Source organism: Helobdella robusta (genome assembly GCF_000326865.2).
Source record: "Helobdella robusta unplaced genomic scaffold HELROscaffold_23, whole genome shotgun sequence".
In the NCBI taxonomy this organism is placed as follows: Eukaryota; Metazoa; Annelida; class Clitellata; order Rhynchobdellida; family Glossiphoniidae; genus Helobdella; species Helobdella robusta.
In genome coordinates this window covers 535,167-556,805 of record NW_008704216.1, presented here as the reverse complement: position 1 = coordinate 556,805, position 21,639 = coordinate 535,167, and the positions used below count along the sequence as shown (strand labels likewise).

The 21,639-nt window shown below is 31.7% G+C and overlaps 3 protein-coding genes across 3 annotated transcripts in view; 1 reads left to right on the top strand and 2 right to left on the bottom strand.

The window, feature by feature from the left end:
• The window catches only part of HELRODRAFT_125522 (hypothetical protein), a gene marked incomplete at both ends in the record, with an annotated part of 746 nt that extends 180 nt beyond the window's left edge, over positions 1–566 (bottom strand). The window contains 2 exons of the mRNA XM_009018891.1: positions 42–285; positions 434–566. Of these exons, the coding sequence (XP_009017139.1) occupies positions 42–285; positions 434–566 (377 nt within the window). The remainder of the gene's footprint in view (positions 1–41; positions 286–433) is intronic.
• Positions 567–9,199: 8,633 nt separating this feature from the next.
• HELRODRAFT_121421 (hypothetical protein) lies at positions 9,200–9,982 on the bottom strand (the record flags this gene model as incomplete). Its single annotated transcript, XM_009018890.1, has 1 exon — positions 9,200–9,982. A coding segment is annotated over one exon (783 nt), but the record flags the coding sequence as incomplete, so codon positions are not given.
• A 3,146-nt stretch (positions 9,983–13,128) lies between these two features.
• On the top strand, positions 13,129–13,877 carry HELRODRAFT_148469 (hypothetical protein; the record flags this gene model as incomplete). The annotated part of the gene is made up of 3 exons (XM_009018889.1): positions 13,129–13,187; positions 13,419–13,494; positions 13,824–13,877. Coding segments are annotated over 3 exons (189 nt in total), but the record flags the coding sequence as incomplete, so codon positions are not given.
• Between the last annotated feature and the right edge of the window lie 7,762 nt (positions 13,878–21,639).

The following is a 21,639-nucleotide window of genomic DNA, read 5'->3' as shown; positions in this document are numbered from 1 at the left end:
GGATGAATGAGAAACTTACTGAATAAATCAAAAATACTTACTTTGAAATTTCAAGTTTTAATTTCTGCTTCCTAACCGCTCTTTCATATGTCAACTTTTCATTCAGGTGGGTCCACTTGAACCCCTTCAAATACTTCAAATTCCAGAGTTCATGGAACCAGGGGCTTCTTCTTTTGCCACCGATCGGTTTGTTGTTTAGTGTGAATGCAACTAGTTTGGCCACTTTTTTTCTTTCAAATTCAATCCAACCTTCTTCAAAGACACGATTTTTTTTGTTGTATTTTACTCTTGCTGGGTAGTAATTTAAAATTTAATAATTTAATTAAAAAACATGCATTCATACATCATGGATTAATCATAATCAAATTAAATTAAATGGAAATTGCCTAGCCAACCATTCATAAATATACAACAAATGCATTCAGTATTTTACCGTCGGGTTTAAGAAAAACTCTTCCGATGGCTCCGTACTGTGAGAGCATTTCACAGACTTGCTTGACATTCATACACGTTGGTACTCTACTCAAGTAGATAACTCCAGACTTTTTTTCTTTTGTTTTTGCTTTTTCCGTGGCTTTTAACTTTTTATCGCCATCTTCATCATCTTCATGGTCGTTGTTTTCTACGGCCGAAATGTCATTCTCATTTTTTTCGACGGGTTTGGAGTCGGAAAAGATTTCTTCGACTCCGTCTATCGCTTTTTTTTCGTCGGAACTCATTTTTTAATTTTTAAAAATTTTGAATAAATTTTAAACAAGTTGCAAATAATTCCTGATAATCAAATTTTTTTAATCGAGTCAATTAGAATAGGTGAAACGGGCATGAGCAAAAATAGGTGATTTGTTTTGTTTAAAAAATAACTCCACATGAGCAAAGTATAATAATTGGGTCGGCCAAAAAACATTCAATCGAACATACCTACCAAAAATTTCGAGACTTTAATAAGGCAAGAAAGACACATGGCTTTTAAATTTAATTTGATATCATTCAAAAATGAAAAATGTCATTTAAAAAACTCGGAATTTAAACAAACAAATATAACGAAATATTGACTGATCAAAAAATAATTATTAATTATTCAAAAATTACGTAACCGAAATAAAAAATAACTAGAAACCAGTGAACAATTTAAAAATAAACAGCCATTATTAAAAAGACTGTTCGAAAAGGTAAAATTTTTAAAAAATAATTGTTTTGTTGGTGTGAAGCGAAAACAAACACATAACAAAAAAAATAGTAAAAAGTTGTGAGAATATTAGTCAGTCACCTACCTACAATTAAATTACTCTCAGGGCCCTAGCTTACCTATAATGAATAACTCAACTCATCTACTTACTTACAAATTTGTATTTCTACGTTTTAGAAATTTTACACGTTTCAGGTATTTTATTTTACATATTTTAACGTTTTTATTTTACTTGAAACTTTTTAATAATGTTAAGCCCTAGCCTACCTACGATTGTTCAACTCATCTCAATCCCTAACTTACCTATGAATTAAATTAAGTCCGGTAGAGAAAATAGAAAGTTGAAGAGAAACATAACAACGACACCGAATGAATGGATGTTGTGTATGTATGTGTTGTATTGATGTGTGTGTAAATTTGCGCGCGCGTACTCTCCAGAAACTTCTTCACCCACTACGGACGAAACTCCATTGCACCGACCATCATCTGATGCGCACCGACGGAATGAATATGACTGGATACTGAAAAACAAAATTGAAAAAAAAGTTAATTCTTAAAATAAAAAACAAGCCATTGGAAAAAAGTAATAGGCAACTTATCTTACCATGAGACCACCATCATGAAACGTGCTGACTCCCGCCACAACCCACCTCTGATCATTCTGTAGACAAATTTTTTTATTGGCTTAGTAGTAAATGAATGTTAGAACGAAAGAACAAACGAATAAATGATTGAGCGAATGATTGAGTGAATGAATGAATTAATTCATCAATCAATCAATGATTCAATGAATGAATAGAATGAATAAATTAATCAATTAATGGATGAATAATTTGAAAGATTGAGTGAAAAAATGAATGAATGAGAAAAATTAAAAAAAAAACGAAACTAAACCTTACTTCAAAAATCGTCGTTACTGTAATCCATTGCACCGACCACCATTATTTGGTCGACACAAAGATGTCATCCGAACTGCAGTGTCAGTCGAACAGCCAACGAGCTGATTCTTCCTACACCACCATCATCATATGCAAAATCATCATGAAACCACCATCTGAAACGTGCTGACACCCACCACTGCCCACCTCTCATCATTCTGTTGACAAAATTTTTTATTAACATAGTAGTAAATGAATGTTCGAACGAAGGAACAAACGAATAAATGATTGGTTGATAGATAAAATGAAATTAATTAATTAATCAATCAATAAATCAACGAATGAATAGAATGAATCAATTAGTCAATTAAATAATTTAGAAGGTTGAGTGAGAAAATGAATGAATGGTGAAAAATAAAAAATAAAAAAAACGAAACTAAATCTTACTTCAAAAATCGTCGTTACTGTACTCCATTGCACCGACCAACTTCATCTGGTCGGCACAAAGATGTCATCCAAACTGCAGAGTGTCAGTCGAACAGCCAACGAGCTGATTCTTCCTACACCACCATCATCATATTATATGTAAATCATCATGAAACCACCATCTGAAACGTGTTGACTCCCACCACTGCCCACCTCTCATCATTCTGTAGACAAAATTTTTTATTAGCGTAGTAGTAAATGAATGTTAAAATCTTAGAAGCAAAAAATTATAAAATGAAAATAATGGCAAATAAATAATATTTTAAAATAATAAAGAGAGTAAAATGTAAAAAAACTTACCGTCGTCCATTCGACAAAGGCAGAATGTTGAATTTGGTCCGGTTCCTACGTTGTCCTCCAGTCCTCCCGAGATTGTTGTTGAAACACAGCCCGTGTTGAGGAAGAAAAATAAAGGAAAGATTCTTATCAGAAAGCTTAGCGGTGCCTGCATCTCAAATTGCTTAATAAAAATAATCCTATCTACCTATTCAATTACCTTAACTAATCTATATTAAATTATTAATGGTACGATAGTCGAAAGTCCCCCTTCATTCTCCCTCCTTGCACAGAGGTTCACCGATAGCCAGGGCACCGGATAGTAAACCATTGCCGTGCGGATAGTAGACTATTGCCGTGCGGATAGTAAACCATTTGCCGTCCGGAAGCCGTGCGGGTAGTAGACTATGGCCATGCCGCATGGTAAATCATTACCGTGCAAATAGTAAACCATTGCCGTCCGGATAGTAAACCATTGCCGGTTCACCACTGGCCACCAAGGCTTACCTCTGACAAGAGACTTTGAAATCCAGAGTCAATCGGGTATCGTACCCTCAACTTACCTATTCATTACAATTAAGCCCTAGCTTACCTAAAATTACAAAACTCAAGAGCCCAATTCATTTAGCCAATCGGCACCCACCCCACCACCTACGTAATGCCTTGGGCTCCAACTTAGTAATAATAATATAAAACTTAAACCCTAAATCCATTAATGAGTATGTGTTACAACGTAGCCTTAACTTACCTATTCATTACATTACGGTCCTAGCTTACCTAAAATTACAAAACTCAAGAGCCCAATTCATTTAGCCAATCGGCGCCCACCCCACCACCTACGTAATGCCTTGGGCTCCAACATAATAATAATAATGTAAAACTTATATTAGCCTACCTATCGATACACTTACAGCGTTTTAATTTACATTAAAAGATTGTTCCTAGAATTACATTATTGTCCTTAACTACCTATGAAATTAAATTACTCTCAACCTTAGTAAAAATAAATTAGAATGTGTAATGGAAATAAAATTACGCTCAAATACTAACATATGTGTTTATGTATGTGTTTGTGTGTGTGTAATACGCTGATGCGTGTAATGTCGGTGCAAGAAAAAATAAAAGATAAACTTACGCGCCTACCTATTCAACTACATTAGTGTTGGATGCTTCCTATCTATCCTACCTAGAATTAAAATCATGCCTATCTAACCTACCTATATAGCTACTTAATGTAATTGTGTGTGTATGTGTGTGCGTGTATGCATTCTTACTTAATGTTAAATTAGAGAAAAACAGAGAAAAAAGAATAAAACGTATCCCAGCCCGGTGTGTCTTTGCCACTGAATGAATGAATGAACGTAGCCTGACATCTTCCATGATGAACTTCTCTGGAAACTTCAACCTGAATGAAATGAATAAAATGAAAAAATTTTATTTATTTTTATTTAAATGAAAGTAGAAAAACGAGCCGCGGTGAAACCCGCCAGCCGCAACACCCTGTAACTGGCAAAAAAAGGAACCGCAAAAAAACCGTAAAACGAACCCCAGCCAGGCGTGCATTGTTTGCCACTGAATGAACGAAAGTAGCGTGACATCACACCATTCTGATCTTCCACGATGAACTCCTCTGGAAGCTTCAACCTAAATGAATGAACCTGAATGAACCTGAATAAACCTAAATGAATGGAAAAATCTTATTTATTTAATTAATTTAAATGAAAATAGAGAAACGCAAAGAAGCCAACCGGTCGGCAAAGAAAAGAACCTCAAAGAAAGGTATCTATATAGGATTTATGCTCTATATAACTCTATATAACTCTATATAACTCTATATAACTCTATATAACTCTATATAACTCTATATAACTCTATATAACTCTATATAACTCTATATAACTCTATATAACTCTATATAACTCTATATAACTCTATATAACTCTATATAACTCTATATAACTCTATATAACTCTATATAACTCTATATAACTCTATATAACTCTATATAACTCTATATAACTCTATATAACTCTATATAACTCTATATAACTCTATATAACTCTATATAACTCTATATAACTCTATATAACCATGCATACTACCACATTCAATCAATAAAAATCTTACTAAAACCAGGATCCACCGCTTACCTGTTGAATGTGTGATATGAAACAAAACAAAAAAAAACACAAAACGAAACACACCACCAAGTAAGAGTAATAGAATAGAAGTCCCTAACCTACCTATGTAACTAAATTACCTTATGCCCTAGCCTACCTATATAATAAATTAATTTTTAATCTCACCTACCTATGTTTTATTAACTTAACTCAAGACTTAAGAAGAAAGAGAAAAAAGAGTAAAACAGAAGATAAAATACTACCACATAGACAAACATGATGTATGTATGTATGTATGAGCAACCGCTAAAGAACCAACCTAATATAAAAAAATACAACATACAAACACACAAACCACAGGCAACATATATAACTCTATATAAATCTATATAATTAAAAATAAAAAAAGATAAAATAAAAAAAGATAAAATAAAAATATAATAAAAAATCTATAAAGATAAAAAAATGAGTTCAAGCATTTCTGGCTCAAGCGAGGCAGAAATGCCTGAACTGATCTCAACTCTATTTCAGCTGATATTTATACTCGTTTCAGCCATACATCCTCATCATCTCAATCATTAACATCAGTAAAAAGTTTATTTCATGTATGTAATACACTACTATACAGTCTTAACAGCAATGCTAGCCAAACTAAATTGTCGTCAGGAAGCTTTCTGATTGGCTGGCTAGATCTTCTATATTGCTTTTTATATAAACATATAGAACATATAATATAATTTATAGTTACTTTATGTATATTTTGTTATATAAATTCATTATTGAAACAACAGTCGTTGTCGTTACATATGTACGCCAACGCAGTTTGAATTCTTCTGAGAGTCACACCAAATAATTTGTGGCCACACCTTACTTACCATCTATTGTAAAACTTAAATATGTACAATGAGTAAATATATCTATTTATTTAGTTAGTTTTGTGTGCATATGACATCTTGTAAAAATTGTCTTGATTGGAATCGATTATAATGATTATAATTGCTAATTCAACATCGTACAGCTAATTAACTAAAATTGAAATGACGTCATTTCCTCCAACAACAAAAAATAAGAAATTTTGATAGGCTGGTTTTAACTGCTTATATTTGATGTGTTTTTGTATAATAATTAACAGTAGCGCAAGGTCGGTTCCTCTGGTTTGTTTTTGTCAAATCCAAACATCCATCACGTACGTGATTATGTATGTGCTTATGTATGTGTGAATGTTATCGAGTGTGCCTGAGAGAAATGAGGAAGTGAAGAGTTAAACGGAAATAAATTTTAAATATTTCTTGGAGAATTTCAAATTATTTGAGACTACATCTTAACAATACAATTTGAATGTGTAAATATAATAATATCAATGTGTAATAACTACATTTATCTATCTATTTCTTAATTTAGTTTTGCCTGCGTATGATATTTAGTGAAATTTATTTTATAGAAATTGAATATAACCCTTATACTGGCTAATTCACTAGCAGGCAGTTAAATAACTGCTGCTAATAAGACGTTATTTCCTCCAACGTTCTCATAACGAATTGCCCATCCTATTTTAAAAGTTTTAATGGATGTTTTTTAATCAGTCAGGTCACAATCATCATCATCGACATCGCAAAAAATTAAATTAAGAATTTTAAAAATTTTTGAAAAAATATCTTCATTCATTTTATGATACTATTCATATAATAAGAATAAGTATAACGGCCTTCACTCACTTTTAACGGTCGAACAAGGAGTTTACTTTCGGAGGGGAGTTGGAGGGTGATTTTTTTATTGTTCGAGTCATAAGTTACGAGCGCATATTTACTAATTTCGGAATATTGCTTTTATTTAAAATGTTAAAATTTTAATTTTTTAAATTGTTATTCAATTCGGTAATTAATTACTCTTATTTGGAATTAGATTTTAAAAAATAAAATCGACTTTACCGAAAATAATTAAAAGTTGGAAAAATTGAGGCTCTTTGCATATCCCTGCTTCAACCCATAAGAAAGTGTTGTACATTGGTAAATAGACCTCCCCTTGCGGCTGATTCACTAGCAGGCAGTTAAATAACTACTGCTAACAAGACGTCATTTCCCCCAACGTTCTCATAACGAATTGCCCAAGCCCATCCTATTTTAAAAGTTTTATTGGATGTTTTTTAATCAGTCAGGTCACAATCATCATCATCGATATCGCAATAAATCAAATTGAAAATTTTTTAAATTTTTGAAAAAGTATCTTTATTCATTTTATGATACTACTTTGTTCAATAAGATACTGTTTGATACTTTATTATCAATTAACCAGTCAATCAATCAAATCAACTGACCAAACAATCAATTAGTCATTTAACTAACCAATCAAACAATCAACTAATCAACCAATGAACCTTGAATTATGTTATTCAATTTAATATATAATTTTATTTCCATCTCTCGCCTCTCTCTCTCGTCTCTCTTTTTCTCTTTCTCTCTCTCTCTCTCTTTCTGTCTTGGCCCCTATCTATCTTTCTTTCTTGTTATTCTTTTTTTCTGCTTGATCTTTCTTTCATTCTGTCGTTTTAATTTTTTTATGAAGGGAGTTAACACAATGAAAACAAGCGCGTTCTGTTGAATTGAATAAATCCGGCAATAAGAAGAACACATTGACGTCAATTAGCCAAGGTAATTTGTTTAGCGCTTGATTCTTCAGAACACGCACATATGCCGCTTTTATATTTTTTGGTTGTTTTTTTTGTGACTCTTTGTTGTTGTTGGTGATGTTAATGTTGGTTTTGTTTATGTCTTTATTTTGTTTTGTTTGGTGTTTTGCTAAAATGAATGACTTCATTTTGAACCTTGTCGATGAGTTGTAATATTAAAACGTTTATGAATATGGTTCTATGCGGTGATTATGCAAGTAGCACTGACACAAATTTTATTCATTCATCAAAAACTAATTGACAAATGATGAATTGAATGAATTAGTAGACAAACAATCGCACGAACGAACGAGCGAACGAACTAGTTAAAGAGCAAACAAACCGACAAACAGATAATTTCGGAAAAAATATAAAAAAACTGTATGGAAAGCCAGCAAACAACAAAGAACGAAATTGCGTTAAGTAGCGAGAACGCGATAGGTCCTAGATGTGTCACGCATCGAATAAATTGATTGGATGATTTGATTATTGCATGTTTTGATTGCTTAGTGGGGGACCAGTTTGTACAGACACGCATACACACACATACACACGCATACATACTACATACATATATACGTATACTCGTACAAACACATATCCTAATCGTCATCATCATCTTCATCATTGTCGTGATCATCATCATTACCATCCTTCTCATCATTGGTCATCATCATCATCATTACCATCCTTGTCATCATCGTCGTCGTCATCATCATTAACATCATTATTATTCCTCATGGCCTTCGCATGTTCGCTAATTCTTGGTTCCATAAACAAAGCGCGCTGATGGTAATGATGATGGTGTATGGGATGATGATGATAAAAATCCTGATGATGATTATGATAATAATGATGATAATTTGGACAGTAATTATGATGATGATATATGAGATGATGATGGTGATAATAACCACAACGAAGACGTTCATTATAAATGACGTCATCATCATTATCATCACAAACTTCTCCATCATCATCATCATCATCATCACAAACTTCTCCATCATCATCGTCATCACAAACTTTTCCATGATCATCGTCATCACAAACTTTTCCATCTCATCATCATCATCACAAACTTCTCCATCATCATCATCATCATCTCGTCAGTGTTGTTGCTTATAATGATGACGTTTTAAAGATGGACAAACGACGGTTTAACCTGCAGGCGAACGTCATTCTGAAACAAAAGACGATGATGGTGATGATGATGGTCGTGTTGATGATGATGGCCGTGTTGATGATGATGGTGGTTGTGTTGATGATGATGGTCGTGTTGATGATGATGGTCATGTTGATGATAATGATGATATTTATGGTGACGGTGATGTTGAAATTTAGCTTTTAAACTTATATTTCAACTACCGACATAACTCGTTTTAGGCAAAACAACACAAGTTAAAATTAATTAAGATTTATTTAATTGATATTTATTAAAAATAAATCAGTTGTAGAAGCAAGGCAATTATGATGACGTTGATAATTGAGATGACGTCAGGATAAAATAAATTCACTTCAAGTAAATATAAATTGCAATAATGGTTCAAATATCACAGTGACAATAAAATGAAAAAAGTTATTTAGGACAGATTCCGTTTGGGTATGTATTATAAAATGCCTCTTTCATTTTCGAGTCAATTAACATAACACTGGGAAGTTGGTTTCCAATTGTCAGCCAGTTGGGTCGCACGTTGTGTAACCTGCCAAAGAGTTCAATCTTTCTTGTTCCTGGGGAGAACCTTTCAATAATTCCGTAGATTTCATCAGGTTTGCGACTCGTATCTCTGATTTCCGATACTATGACATCGCAATCTATACCTTTGTTGACCGTTAGGTTTCCCTTCACTCCTACTAGACAATGTTCTTTCGAATGGTTTAGCCAGTGTCCGGTACGACCGGTTCTAATGACTTTTTGCAACTGGTTTGTTTTCACCCAGATCAGTTCATCTACCTTTTCATAGCCCCACAGTGTCAGACATTCTCTTCCTAATTCCATGGCTCTGCCAGTGACCCATAAAAATATATATCCGTCATCTTGTAAAGAGGAGACATCGAGTTTCTTCATTACGTCATCGGGCATAGTTCCATAGGGCAGATCCATGTGAATGTCCCAGGGTGGGTCTGCCATGACGATGGAAAATTTACCTAAAATTTTAAAATCAAAATAACGCAAATCGCATTGTATCCACTGCGGAGGGTAAGATTTTTCTCTCGACGGCATCTTGAATGTTACCTCGTCTTTCTCGTCCTTTTCATAGTGAATGTACTTGCAAAAGTTCATGTTGAAGCACATGTTCTGATACTGACAATCACCGAGCGATTCATCAGTATTCGAATGAATAATCTTATTGAAATGCCGCTCATTGCAGTTGATTTTATTTTTCAGGCATTCCTCTTTCGTCGTAAATGTACAGAATTTTCTAATCTGGCTGGCATTTTGTGATTGAAATTTCTCTAATTGCCATCTTTCTCTTGTGGTCGGCTTGTCTAGAAGAGCCAGGATCTCAGCTCTCAACTCGTCGGTGGATCTTTCTTCCACCTTCTGGTTTTCTAGTACTTCCTCTACTGCGTTGGACATAATTCAATAAATATTCAAAAAATGAAAAATCGAAGAATCCAAGAAATGGAATAAGTCTGAAGTGTCGGCGGAAAAATTCGCTGGAGGACTCGAGATTCTGTTAGGAGCTGAATGATAGATCTAAATGCAGCACCGTACTTATATACAATTCTTTCCTTTGTTGATTGGTTTGCTTTTTGTTCTTCGTTTTTTTGTTCTTCGTGATCGAATATCTCTTCAAAGTTAATAAAACTCAATTATGTAATTTTCTTACTTTGTTTATTACAGTGTATAATTAATTTTTCTTTGCATAATTGATTTCACTTTGTATAATTCATACTTTGGTAAGTTGATTTACAATTCACTTTTTATTACTTTGTGTAATTCACTTTATTATTATAATTAATTTTTCTTTGTATAATTGATTTCACTTTGTATAATTCTTACTTGGGTAAGTGGATTAATTTACAATTCACTTTTTATTACTTTGTGTAATTCACTTTCCTTTGTAAAATTTATTTCACTTTGTATAATTCATACTTGGGTAAGTGGATTAATTTACAATTCACGATTTATAATTCACTTTTTTATAACTTTGTGTAATTCATAATTCATTGGGTGGATCATAATTCTCTACGTAGCTAATTCACGGTTCTTTATGTAATTTGCAGATGGCAATGATGAAAATGACGACGATGACGACAACCAGTGAGCAGACGACAATAAACGCAATTAAAAAAAACTGCATCTCACAGACGTTACGTGATAAAATAATTTTCAAATCTACCAAAAATCCGACAACGTTACTGGCCGTCCAGAATTAATATCGAGCTCTCATTGGCTGCCTGAGATAATTTAGAAAGAATGAGATGCTGCGTGATTGGTCAGTCAGGAATTTATGGCGGAGTTACGTGAAAATGGTTTTGATATATTTATAACTGCTGATAGATTGCTTTTGAATAAACGTTATTTAAACATCGTATGTTAATTTAATGCCAACTTATAAATGTTGTAATTAATAATTAAAAATACCAATAATAATCATAACCATTATCACGTGATCATAATAATCATCGTCGTCATTGCCATCATCACTGTTACTTCTATTATCATAAAACATCATCCTCGTCGTCTCGAACGCCAACAACACAAAATGGTTTCTAAAGCTAAGCTGACTTCATTTTTGATCAGTGACATCATATCGTCATCATCATCGTCATCAACAACATCATCATCAACATCATTGTCACCATCAACATCATTATCATCAACAACAGCAACATCGTTATCATCCTCATCATCATCATCATCATCATCATCGTTGTTCTTATCAAATCTGGAACCTATGACGTCATCATCGTCGTCGTCATCATCTTACAATGATAATAAAAACAATTATATTTATAATAATAATTATAATAATAATAATAACATTGATATCTGTAGTAATGACAGTAGCAGTGATGGTAATGATGTTGATGATGATTGCGACTTTAAATATGTTATAAGAAAAAAACTAACTACTACTGCAACCACTAGTATTAATACTACGACTACTACTACTGCTGTTGCTGCTGCTACTATTACTACTGCTTCTACCACTTCTTCTGCAAATACTAAATCATCATCATCAGTACCATCGTTGTCAGTTTCGTTCTCAACGACAACTGCATCATTATCATCACCCACATCATCGTTATCATCCACATCATCATCATCAATGACATCAATGTTGACGTCATCGTCATCATCATCATTTTCACTCACATCACTATTATCATCACCAACTACAGCTATAACTCAACTAACACATAACCTGCATCATCATCATCATCATCGTGAAGTTGAAAATTATCATTATCATCATCAGCATCAGCCACCATCTTATTTCTTTCCTGCTGATTTTGCCGATAATTGCATTGAAAAATTTGAAAAACACTTCATTTTAAACGAATTTATGAGTAAAAAACATCAACAACAACTTCAACAACATCAACAACAACTTCAACAACATCAACAACAACATCAACAACAACAACAACATCAACAACCACAGCAAACTATACAATGTTAGTATAGATAGCAAGAAGGAGGTAAATTATATTAACTAATACTACAACTGCTGCTACTACTACTACCACCACTACTACTACTACTACAACTACCACTACTATTACCACTACTACTTCTACTGCTACTGCTGCTTTTGCGGCTGCTTCTATTACTACGCTTTTCTTTATTTATTCAACAGTAAATACAATAATACTACATGTAAAGTTAATTTAAAATGAATCAATGATGATGATGATAATAATAATAATAAAATTAATATTAAAAAAAATAATAATATCAACAAAAAAATGGAATATTATAATAATAATATTTATTATAGTTATAATAATAAAATAATAATAATGAAACCACAAAACCAACAGTCCCGAACCCAAGTAGCGTTTACTTACACCGGTTCATGTTCAACGCCCAGTCTAATCTTCATCATCCTCATCGTCAACATCATCACCACCACCATCATCATCTTCATCATCCTCCCTTCCTCATAAGCAACAGCATCAACAACGACGATAGTATCAATAACAACAACAGCATCAACAACAACATCAACAATAGTAGTAATAGTAGTAGTAGTAATAATATGATGGAGCTAGCGAGACAGGTTCTTCTTGTTCTTTTTTTCATTCGTTCATTCGTTCGTTCGTTTGTTCATTCGTTTGTTTGTTCATTCATTAATTAATTTATTTATTCATTCATTCTTTTATGTTTTCATTCATACGATTGTTCATTGTTTGTTGTTAATTAATTAATTAATGATTTCATGAACGAACAAATGATTGAATGAACAATCGAATGAATGAGTGAATGGATGAATGAATAAAAAGGTTTTCCCCAGTCACGTGATTCTCAGCAACTGTCATGGTGGCAGCAACGGCTCGTCCAATAGGAGAAGGAAGGCCAGAACTGTTTTCAGTGACCAGCAACTGAATGGTTTGGAAGAAAGGTTAGAATGAATGAATGAATGAATGAATGAATGAATGAATGAATGAATGAATGAGTGAGTGAGTGAGAGAGTGAGTGAGTGAGTGAGTGAGTGAGTGAGTGAGTGAGTGAGTGAGTGAGTGAATGAATGAATGAATAAATGAATGATTAATTAATTGATTTATTAATTAATCAATCAACCAACCCACAAACCAATCAATTGATCGATCAAAATTTTTCGTTCTGTCAATAGATTCGAATCTCAGAAATATCTTTCCACACCTGAAAGAGTTGAACTTGCTTCATTACTCAATCTCTCCGAAACGCAAGTTAATTTATTTCTTATACGTTATACATATATAATTACACTTATATATATTTTTTATAGCAATACTAAATATTTTGGACGAAAATTTCATTTAAACTTCATTGAACCATTAAAATTTGTCAACTGATAACTGATTGACGTCCAAACATTACAAACGACATTTTCGATATTTTCAAATCTTATTTTACCTCTTCAGGGCTCAGTCAATTGTTTTAATCAATAATTGACTGGGAGGTTCCCAAAAAATGAACATTTAACGTAGATAACACCGCGTCCTCCATTCATTCCTCACTCAAAACTACACGAATTACTTTCATATATTACTAACAGGTGAAAACATGGTTCCAAAATAGACGAATGAAACAAAAAAAAGTGCAGAGGAAACAGCCAGACCAAGTAGATCAATTAGATAGATATTCAGCAGATGGCTCGCCCCCATCGCCCTATCCGGATTCGAACAGGGGCAGTTCGAGTGTTAGTTCCAAGAATGCTGAAGCCCTTCATACGATTATTCCTATCAATGTTTCACCGGATGGATTGGGAAGGGTTGCTGTTGCTAGTAACAATGATGTTGAGAGATTTTTGAGTCACAATCATTTTGTTTTGAATAGTAAAATGGGTAATTTTCCACAAAATCTGCAAATTTCTACGGCTGAGTTTCATTTGTGATGTTTGGGCAGTATAATTTTATTAAAAATTGTGTAATAAAATACTAAATAATAATGTAAATTTTATTTTAAAAGTTTGAAATATTCGCAGAATTGGATTAAATTCATCGAAATGTAACTTTTTCATACTATTTCGTTTTTCCATAAATTTGTAATCTTTGTGTAGTCAACGCTTTTATTTAAAAATTTAAGTTCACAGACTAAAACAAACATTTGTTGAACGTGAACTGATCAGTTTTTGTTTCAAAGTTCTCTCAGGTCGATCTAAACAAACAAATTTTTTTCATTTTAAAATTATTGTGTAAATAATTTATTTATAAAAGTTTTCGCCGCTTTTCGTTTTCATCGCCTAACTTTAAGAAAATATTTGTTTCTCTACACTACAGACACTCACCTTTTATTTTTTTTCCATGGAGGTTGTTAATGTTAAATAAAAGTTAAAAATTAAACTTATTAGAAAATCTACAATTTAATTTATTAATCTCTAATTTATAATTCGTCAGTCAGTCGATCACGTGAGTCACCCGGTCAAATAATTTTTCTTCAATCTGATTATTTAAAAGTTAAAGGTTGGTTGTTTTAGAATTTAAAAATTTTTAGAATTAATTATGAATAGTAATTTTTTTTAAATTGATTTTTTAAATTTAATAATTTCAACTATTGTGCTATTAAAAAAGGTGAAATTTCAATAAAAATACACTAAAAGTTTATTCACAGTATTTTTATAATATATGTAAGTTGTAAGTAATCTTTTATAAGTAAATTTTAAGCTTATAAATTTGAATTTCTTCAGACATCATATCATAGTAGTAAAGTAAATTCACTCACAAGGCTGAAATTTAGTTGGATGATTAGTCGCTCATTGGAAATGAAATGATTAAGTCTTTAAATATTATTTTGTAATATTTAAATTAAACATAGTATATTTTAACTAACCTAACTGATTCTAAGTCTACTAAGTAATCTATCTGTTTCATTTCATTATTTATTTATTTAAAAATTCTTAATTAGTGAAAAAGTGCCAAAAACCCATTCTTTTCCTCATTCTTTTATTTCATTTCACTCATTTCTTCATAATTTTCTTTAGTCTTCTTTGAATATATAGAGTTTTTTATTTAAGCCAATCATTTTTTAACAAAAGACCAAGGTTTTTCAACCTAACTTTAATGTATTTGAGACTATATGTAATTTTAAGTAATTTTCATATCTTATATAAACTACTGTATATGCAATATATATAATTATATAATTTTTACAATATTCTATTATATATATATGTATATATAATATATAATATATTTACACAGTTTTTATACTTAAGTATAATATATTTAGTTTACTATGTATGTAAACTTTATTAATATTAATTAAACATTTATATTACATTTAATATGCATATATATAGTATCCTTAATCTACTGTTTACTACTACTACTACTCCCTTGTATGTATGTATGAATGTTTGTATGAATGTTTTTATTATGATTGTATTAGTGAGTAAGGTATTGTATGTATGTATGTTTTGTTTGTATGTTATATATATATATATATATATATATATATATATATATATATATATATATATATATATATGTATATATAAGTGCAAGGAAACATGGGAACTTGATTTATATAGTGATTTTACAGATTAAGCAATTATATCATTATCATCATTTCTGTTGTTTTTCTAGCAGTTATGATAATGATAACAATAAATAGGAATAATAATAATAATTGTTATTATTGTTATTGTTATTATTGTGTCCTGGTTATGACATTAAACTGACCCTCACTGCCTTGTGAGTGATGTTGGATCATCAAAGGCTAGGCCCACCGCTTATAACTGTGGTTGCGTAAGGAAGGGCGTCCTGCGTAAAAATTAGCCAAATAAATTACTTATGATGACAGAAGTGACAATGGTTTGTTTCATCATAGGTAGCCAAACGGCAACCCCCGATCTTGGGGAAAATGTCGTCTAAACGTGTGTTGTTTGTTGTTGTTATTGTTATTATTGTGTGTATGTGTATGTGATAAAACTGATGGTGCTTGCTTATTTAATTAATCATTAATTGGACATAATAGGTCATCATAATAATTTTTATGAGTTTATTGTTTGTATGTGTGTGTGTGTTTGTTTGTGTGTGCGTGTGTGTGCGCGTGCGAGTGTGTATGTTGGCATGTTTTTAAGTGTGTAATCACTTGGAAGTTTTCATGTAGATGAAGTGCTTTAGTTGAATGTAGTTGGGTAGTGTTATACAATTATTTGTGTAGTGTGTATGAGTTTGTACAATGTTTGTATGTTTGTATGTATGTTTGTTTGTATGTGTGTGTTAGAGTATTAGTTAGCTTGTTTGTGTATGTATGTATGTATATATGTATGTATGTATGTCTATATATGTATGTATGTACGTCTATATATGTGTGTTAGTGTTTAGGTTTTTATAACACTAAATAATTGTGCTGTAGAATAGAAAGAGTGCTCTGTTCCTTTATTCTGTGTGTTTATTCTGCAAAATTTTGAGATTTGCCTTATCAATGTTTTGTCTGGGTCTGTTTGTGTGTGTGTGTGTTTGCGTGAGTTTGTGTGTTTGTGTGTGTGTATTGTTGATTACTAAATGGATGAATGAGTGAATGAATGAATGAATGATTGTATGATACGATGATACTGAATATAAGTATGATATGATACAGTAAGATACTATATGATACATTTTGATGATGTGATATAATGTGTGCTGCTGTGTAAATCATTTTCGAACTTTTTTTCAAGTGGCTGAAAGTCTTAGGTGTGTTTGAAATTAAAACAATTTCTCAGGAATTTCGAATTGCGTTAATTGAACCAATGAGTGAATGAAAGAAAGAAAGAAAGAAAGAAAGAAGGAAGGAAGAATGAATGATTGAATGAATAAATACAAGAAGTATTAATAAAATGATTATTTTGTCAATTTTTGGTTTGAAAAACTAATTAACAAACGTTGTTATGAAGTTGACTGAATGAATGAGTGAATGAATGAATGAATGAATAAATGAATGAATGAGTGAGTGAATGATGAATGAGTGAATAAATGAACGAACTCATACAGATGAGTAAGGTTATCTTTTTCATAAAACTTTAATAGGCGTGTCTCATTATGTTTTTGTTTACTATTAAAAGATCATGACGTTATTCAGATGCCAATGGTGGTGATGATGGTGATGACGACGATGTTAATAATAGTAATAATAATAATATAAATGATAATAATGATAATAATAATAATGAATATGTCTGTTTCTGTTTTGAGTGGTAATATATGCAAAGATCTCATAGATATATAACTGATGATGATGATGGTGATGTAGATATTGATGATGATGATGACTATGATGATGATGACGATGGTGGTGATGATTGAAATTGCTGTTTCATGCAATATAATGAGGTTAATAATCATAGAAATTGTTTTATGGGATAGTTGTCATGGTAAGATTTGTGTCCTAAGCACGGACACACGCACGTACACACACACACACACACACACACACACACACACATATATATATATATATATGTGTGTGTGTGTGTGTGTGTGTGTGTGTGTATTGATTGAGGCAATAAATAAATAAATGAACTGTGTCAAATGTAGCAATTTGTTTTTCTATATAGGCCACATGAATTTTACGTGCATGCCCAATGAATGAATGAAAGAATGACGTTTCAGTGAATGATTTTACGCTAGAAGGATTGGACAAACGAATAAACGAATGAATGAATGAACCAATGAATGAGTGAATGAATGCGTTGTAAGGTGAAAATATGAAAAAAATGAGTAGTAACACTAGAGACATGGATCAATGTGTGAATGAATGAATGATCGAATGGATAAATGAACGAATGGATGAATGAACGATTGAATGAATGAATGTATGTGTAGATAATTTATTTAATTGACTTCACAACTAGTTAGATTGGATGCAGCAAGTATGTCTATAACAAATATTTCATAAAATGTTTTTATTCCACGTTTCAAACAATTCTAAATCATCATCATTATTATTACTATTTTAAAAATATATTATTATAATTTATTACTACTATTACTACTACTACTACTACTACTACTACTACTACTACTACTGCTACTGCTATCATCATAATTCTACCTTTCCTAATTAAAGTTTTCAGCTAAACCAGCATTAAGAGCCTAACATGTTTGAACTCAATGAATTTCTGTTATTTTTGCTTCTATCTGTTTCTCTTTCTCTCTCTCTCTCTCTCTCTCTCTCTCTCTCTCTCTCTGTGTTTCTGCTTGTTTATATAGTATTTATTATTTAAATAACTAGGTATATGTGACAATAATGTGGAAATGTGTGCGTGTGTTTGTGTGTGTGTGTGTGTGTGTGTGTGTGTGTGTGTGTGACTATTGGCGTTCAGAGTTGGCTGTGTGTGCTTCATGTGGGGTCCTTGGACTTTTTTTATTACAATATTTTAATAATTATATTTAGATTGATGTGTATGTGTGTGTACGTGTGTGTGTGCCTTTGTATATTTGTTTAATAATTAAGTACCGCAGCAGCAAGAATGTATGATGTAATTCATTCTCTGTACATTGTTATTTTTGTAAAACCTTTTGAAAGAAAGGTTCACATATTTCAGAGGCAAAAAACAATTTTTCAATTATTTTTTTTCTGCAGTCACAGCTAAAAACAAAAAAAAACAAAAGATAGAAAGATAAATTTAGAGGGAAAGTCGGAGAGAGAAAGAGAAAGAGAGGGAGAGGAGAGATATGTGATAGAATTAAAAAATTATTTATTACAAAAAAATATTTTCTCTTGCTTACTGTAACGGCAAAAAATTGCAATTGCAAAGTAGTAGAAAAGAACGAAAGAAAGAGAGAGAGAGAGAGAGAGAGAGAGAGAGAGAGAGAGAGAGAGAGAGAGAGAGAGAGAGAGAGAGATAGAGGTGGAGACAGAGAGAAAGAAAATAAAGAAAACTGAACTGGTATTGTTCTTCTCTTAAGCTTTTACAAACACCAGTTTAAACTTTGCACAAATTATTATTAAGCTTCTTCATTATTACTATTATTTTTACCAAGATTATTATTATTAATATTATTATTATTACTATTATTATTGTTATTATTATTATCGTTAATAATACTTGCATTTATGTTATTTCATTTTATTATGCCTATACATTTAATGTGTTTAACTGTAAAATAATTATGCAATGAATACTGTTAAAAGTACTGTGTTTCAATTTTATCATTCAATGCATTGGTTGTACTACTTACTAATTGTGTATTTTACATTTTCGTGCAGTTTATCAGTATTTGCTCTTTAGTTAGTAACTGTTTTTAGTATAATTACTTCTATTATTATTATTATTATTATTATTATAAAAACTTGAAATTTGATTTCAGATAGTTTTAAAGTCAGTGAATACAAACTACATCAACACAAAATCTACGTCAACAACAACTATACAACAACAACATCATCAACAACAACATCAACAATAACACACTTAATTTACAGTTTGCAACCTGAAGTACAGAGATTCTACTTAGTTTTTAATCAATACATGACATTTAGCAGTAGGAGCTAAGAACATTATATTTCAAGTATACTTATACTCACGTTAAACACACACAAAAACATTCACACATACATAAGAAAGTATACACGCACACACTACACACATAAACACACACACATAAAAACACACACACAACAATAGCATATATAACAATATTGAATGTTTACACATAGGTAACTAAACCATAACAAAACAAGCCATCCATCCATCATGACATCACGTGGTTTGTTCTCCAGTCGGGATAAAAAAGCATCAAAAGATAAAAAATCATCATCATCATCCTCGCCAGCATTATCATCACTCCCTCCCAACATCAATATCTCTAAACCGCCAGCACCTTACCCTCTCCAGCAAAACATCACTACTACTACTACTACTTCCACATCATCATTATCATCATCATCGAGTATCATTCCTAACAATGTGATACTAAGGAAGAAAGATAGTAAGATACTACCTCGACCTCCGCCCCTATCATCATCATCGTCGTCGTCGACCTTACCCGTTGGCATGCTCCCACCTACCGCTGTTGGGAAGGGTAACTATGGTGACCTGGTTAAGGGTAGTGGCGGTAGTAGTGGTATCAGAGGTAGTAATGGTAGTATTCATAATCTGTGTGGCCCTGGTAGTAGCAGTAGTGGTAGTAATAGTAGCAGTAGTGGTAGTAAGAGAAATACTACTGTGTTTAGGTTAGCTATGTTGTGTTGTTGTTGTTGATGATGATGTTTTTTATGATGATGGTGGTGGTGATGATGATGATGATGACGATAATGATGATGATGATGATCAGAGGTAAGTAGTAGTGGGCTGGTTCATTTTATGAAATGATTCCTTTGGTGATGATAATGTTCATGGTGATTACCATTAATTTCACCAATCATATCACCACCATCAACATAACAACAACAATAATAATAATAATATATAATAATAATAATAATAAATAATATTAATAATAATTGCAGTAGACTGTTGCACAGAGAGAAGAAGAAACCACCTGAGTTGCCAGAAAATGGTTTCATGGTTAACCCAAGAAAGATCATTCCAGAAAATAATAATAATAAAAACAACAACAATAATAATAATAATAACAATAATAACAACAACAATATTAGTGTTAATGTTATTAATAGTAATAGCAATGTTATCAATATCAGCAATCAACTGTTGCCACCCGAGTAAGTTTATTGGAGATTTTTTGGTTATTATTTTTGTTGCTGTTATTATTTTTATTAATAATAATAATAATATTATTATTACTTTCACTAATTCATCCGTTCTTTCAATCATGCGTTCATTCCGTAAGATCTATTCATTCATTTTCTTACTCTTTTACTATCTCGTTCATCTATTCATTCAATCATCTATTCATCCATACTTCTACTCATTCATTCATTCGTTCGTTCGTTCATTTATTCGTTCATTCATTCATTCATTCGTTCATTCGTTCGTTCGTTTATTCGTTCGTTCATTGGACTATCAGTCGATCAGCCAGACCGTGGAGTAGCTATGATCTGAAGTTCGATCACAATCGACTCAGCTTAGCAGGTTGTGATGATAATGATAATTGCAACAATAATAATAATAATAATAATTATTATTATTATTGTGATTCGTAATTTTTTCATTATTTAAAGTAATTATATTAACAAATTCCATAAAATTATTATAGCTTTAGATATGTATTTATATATGTATATTTATATCTGTTTATTTGTATGGTATTATTATCATTGTTATTGTTGTTGTTATTGTTATTATTATTATTTGGTACTAGCTGAGGGAGTTGATCTACTGAGGGGAGTGGACAAGCTGGAGCCACATCAGCCACACAGTGGGCCGGATAGCATGCCATCTCCTGCCCACATCAGGTTCAATGTCACGTGTGATGTTTCTAGTT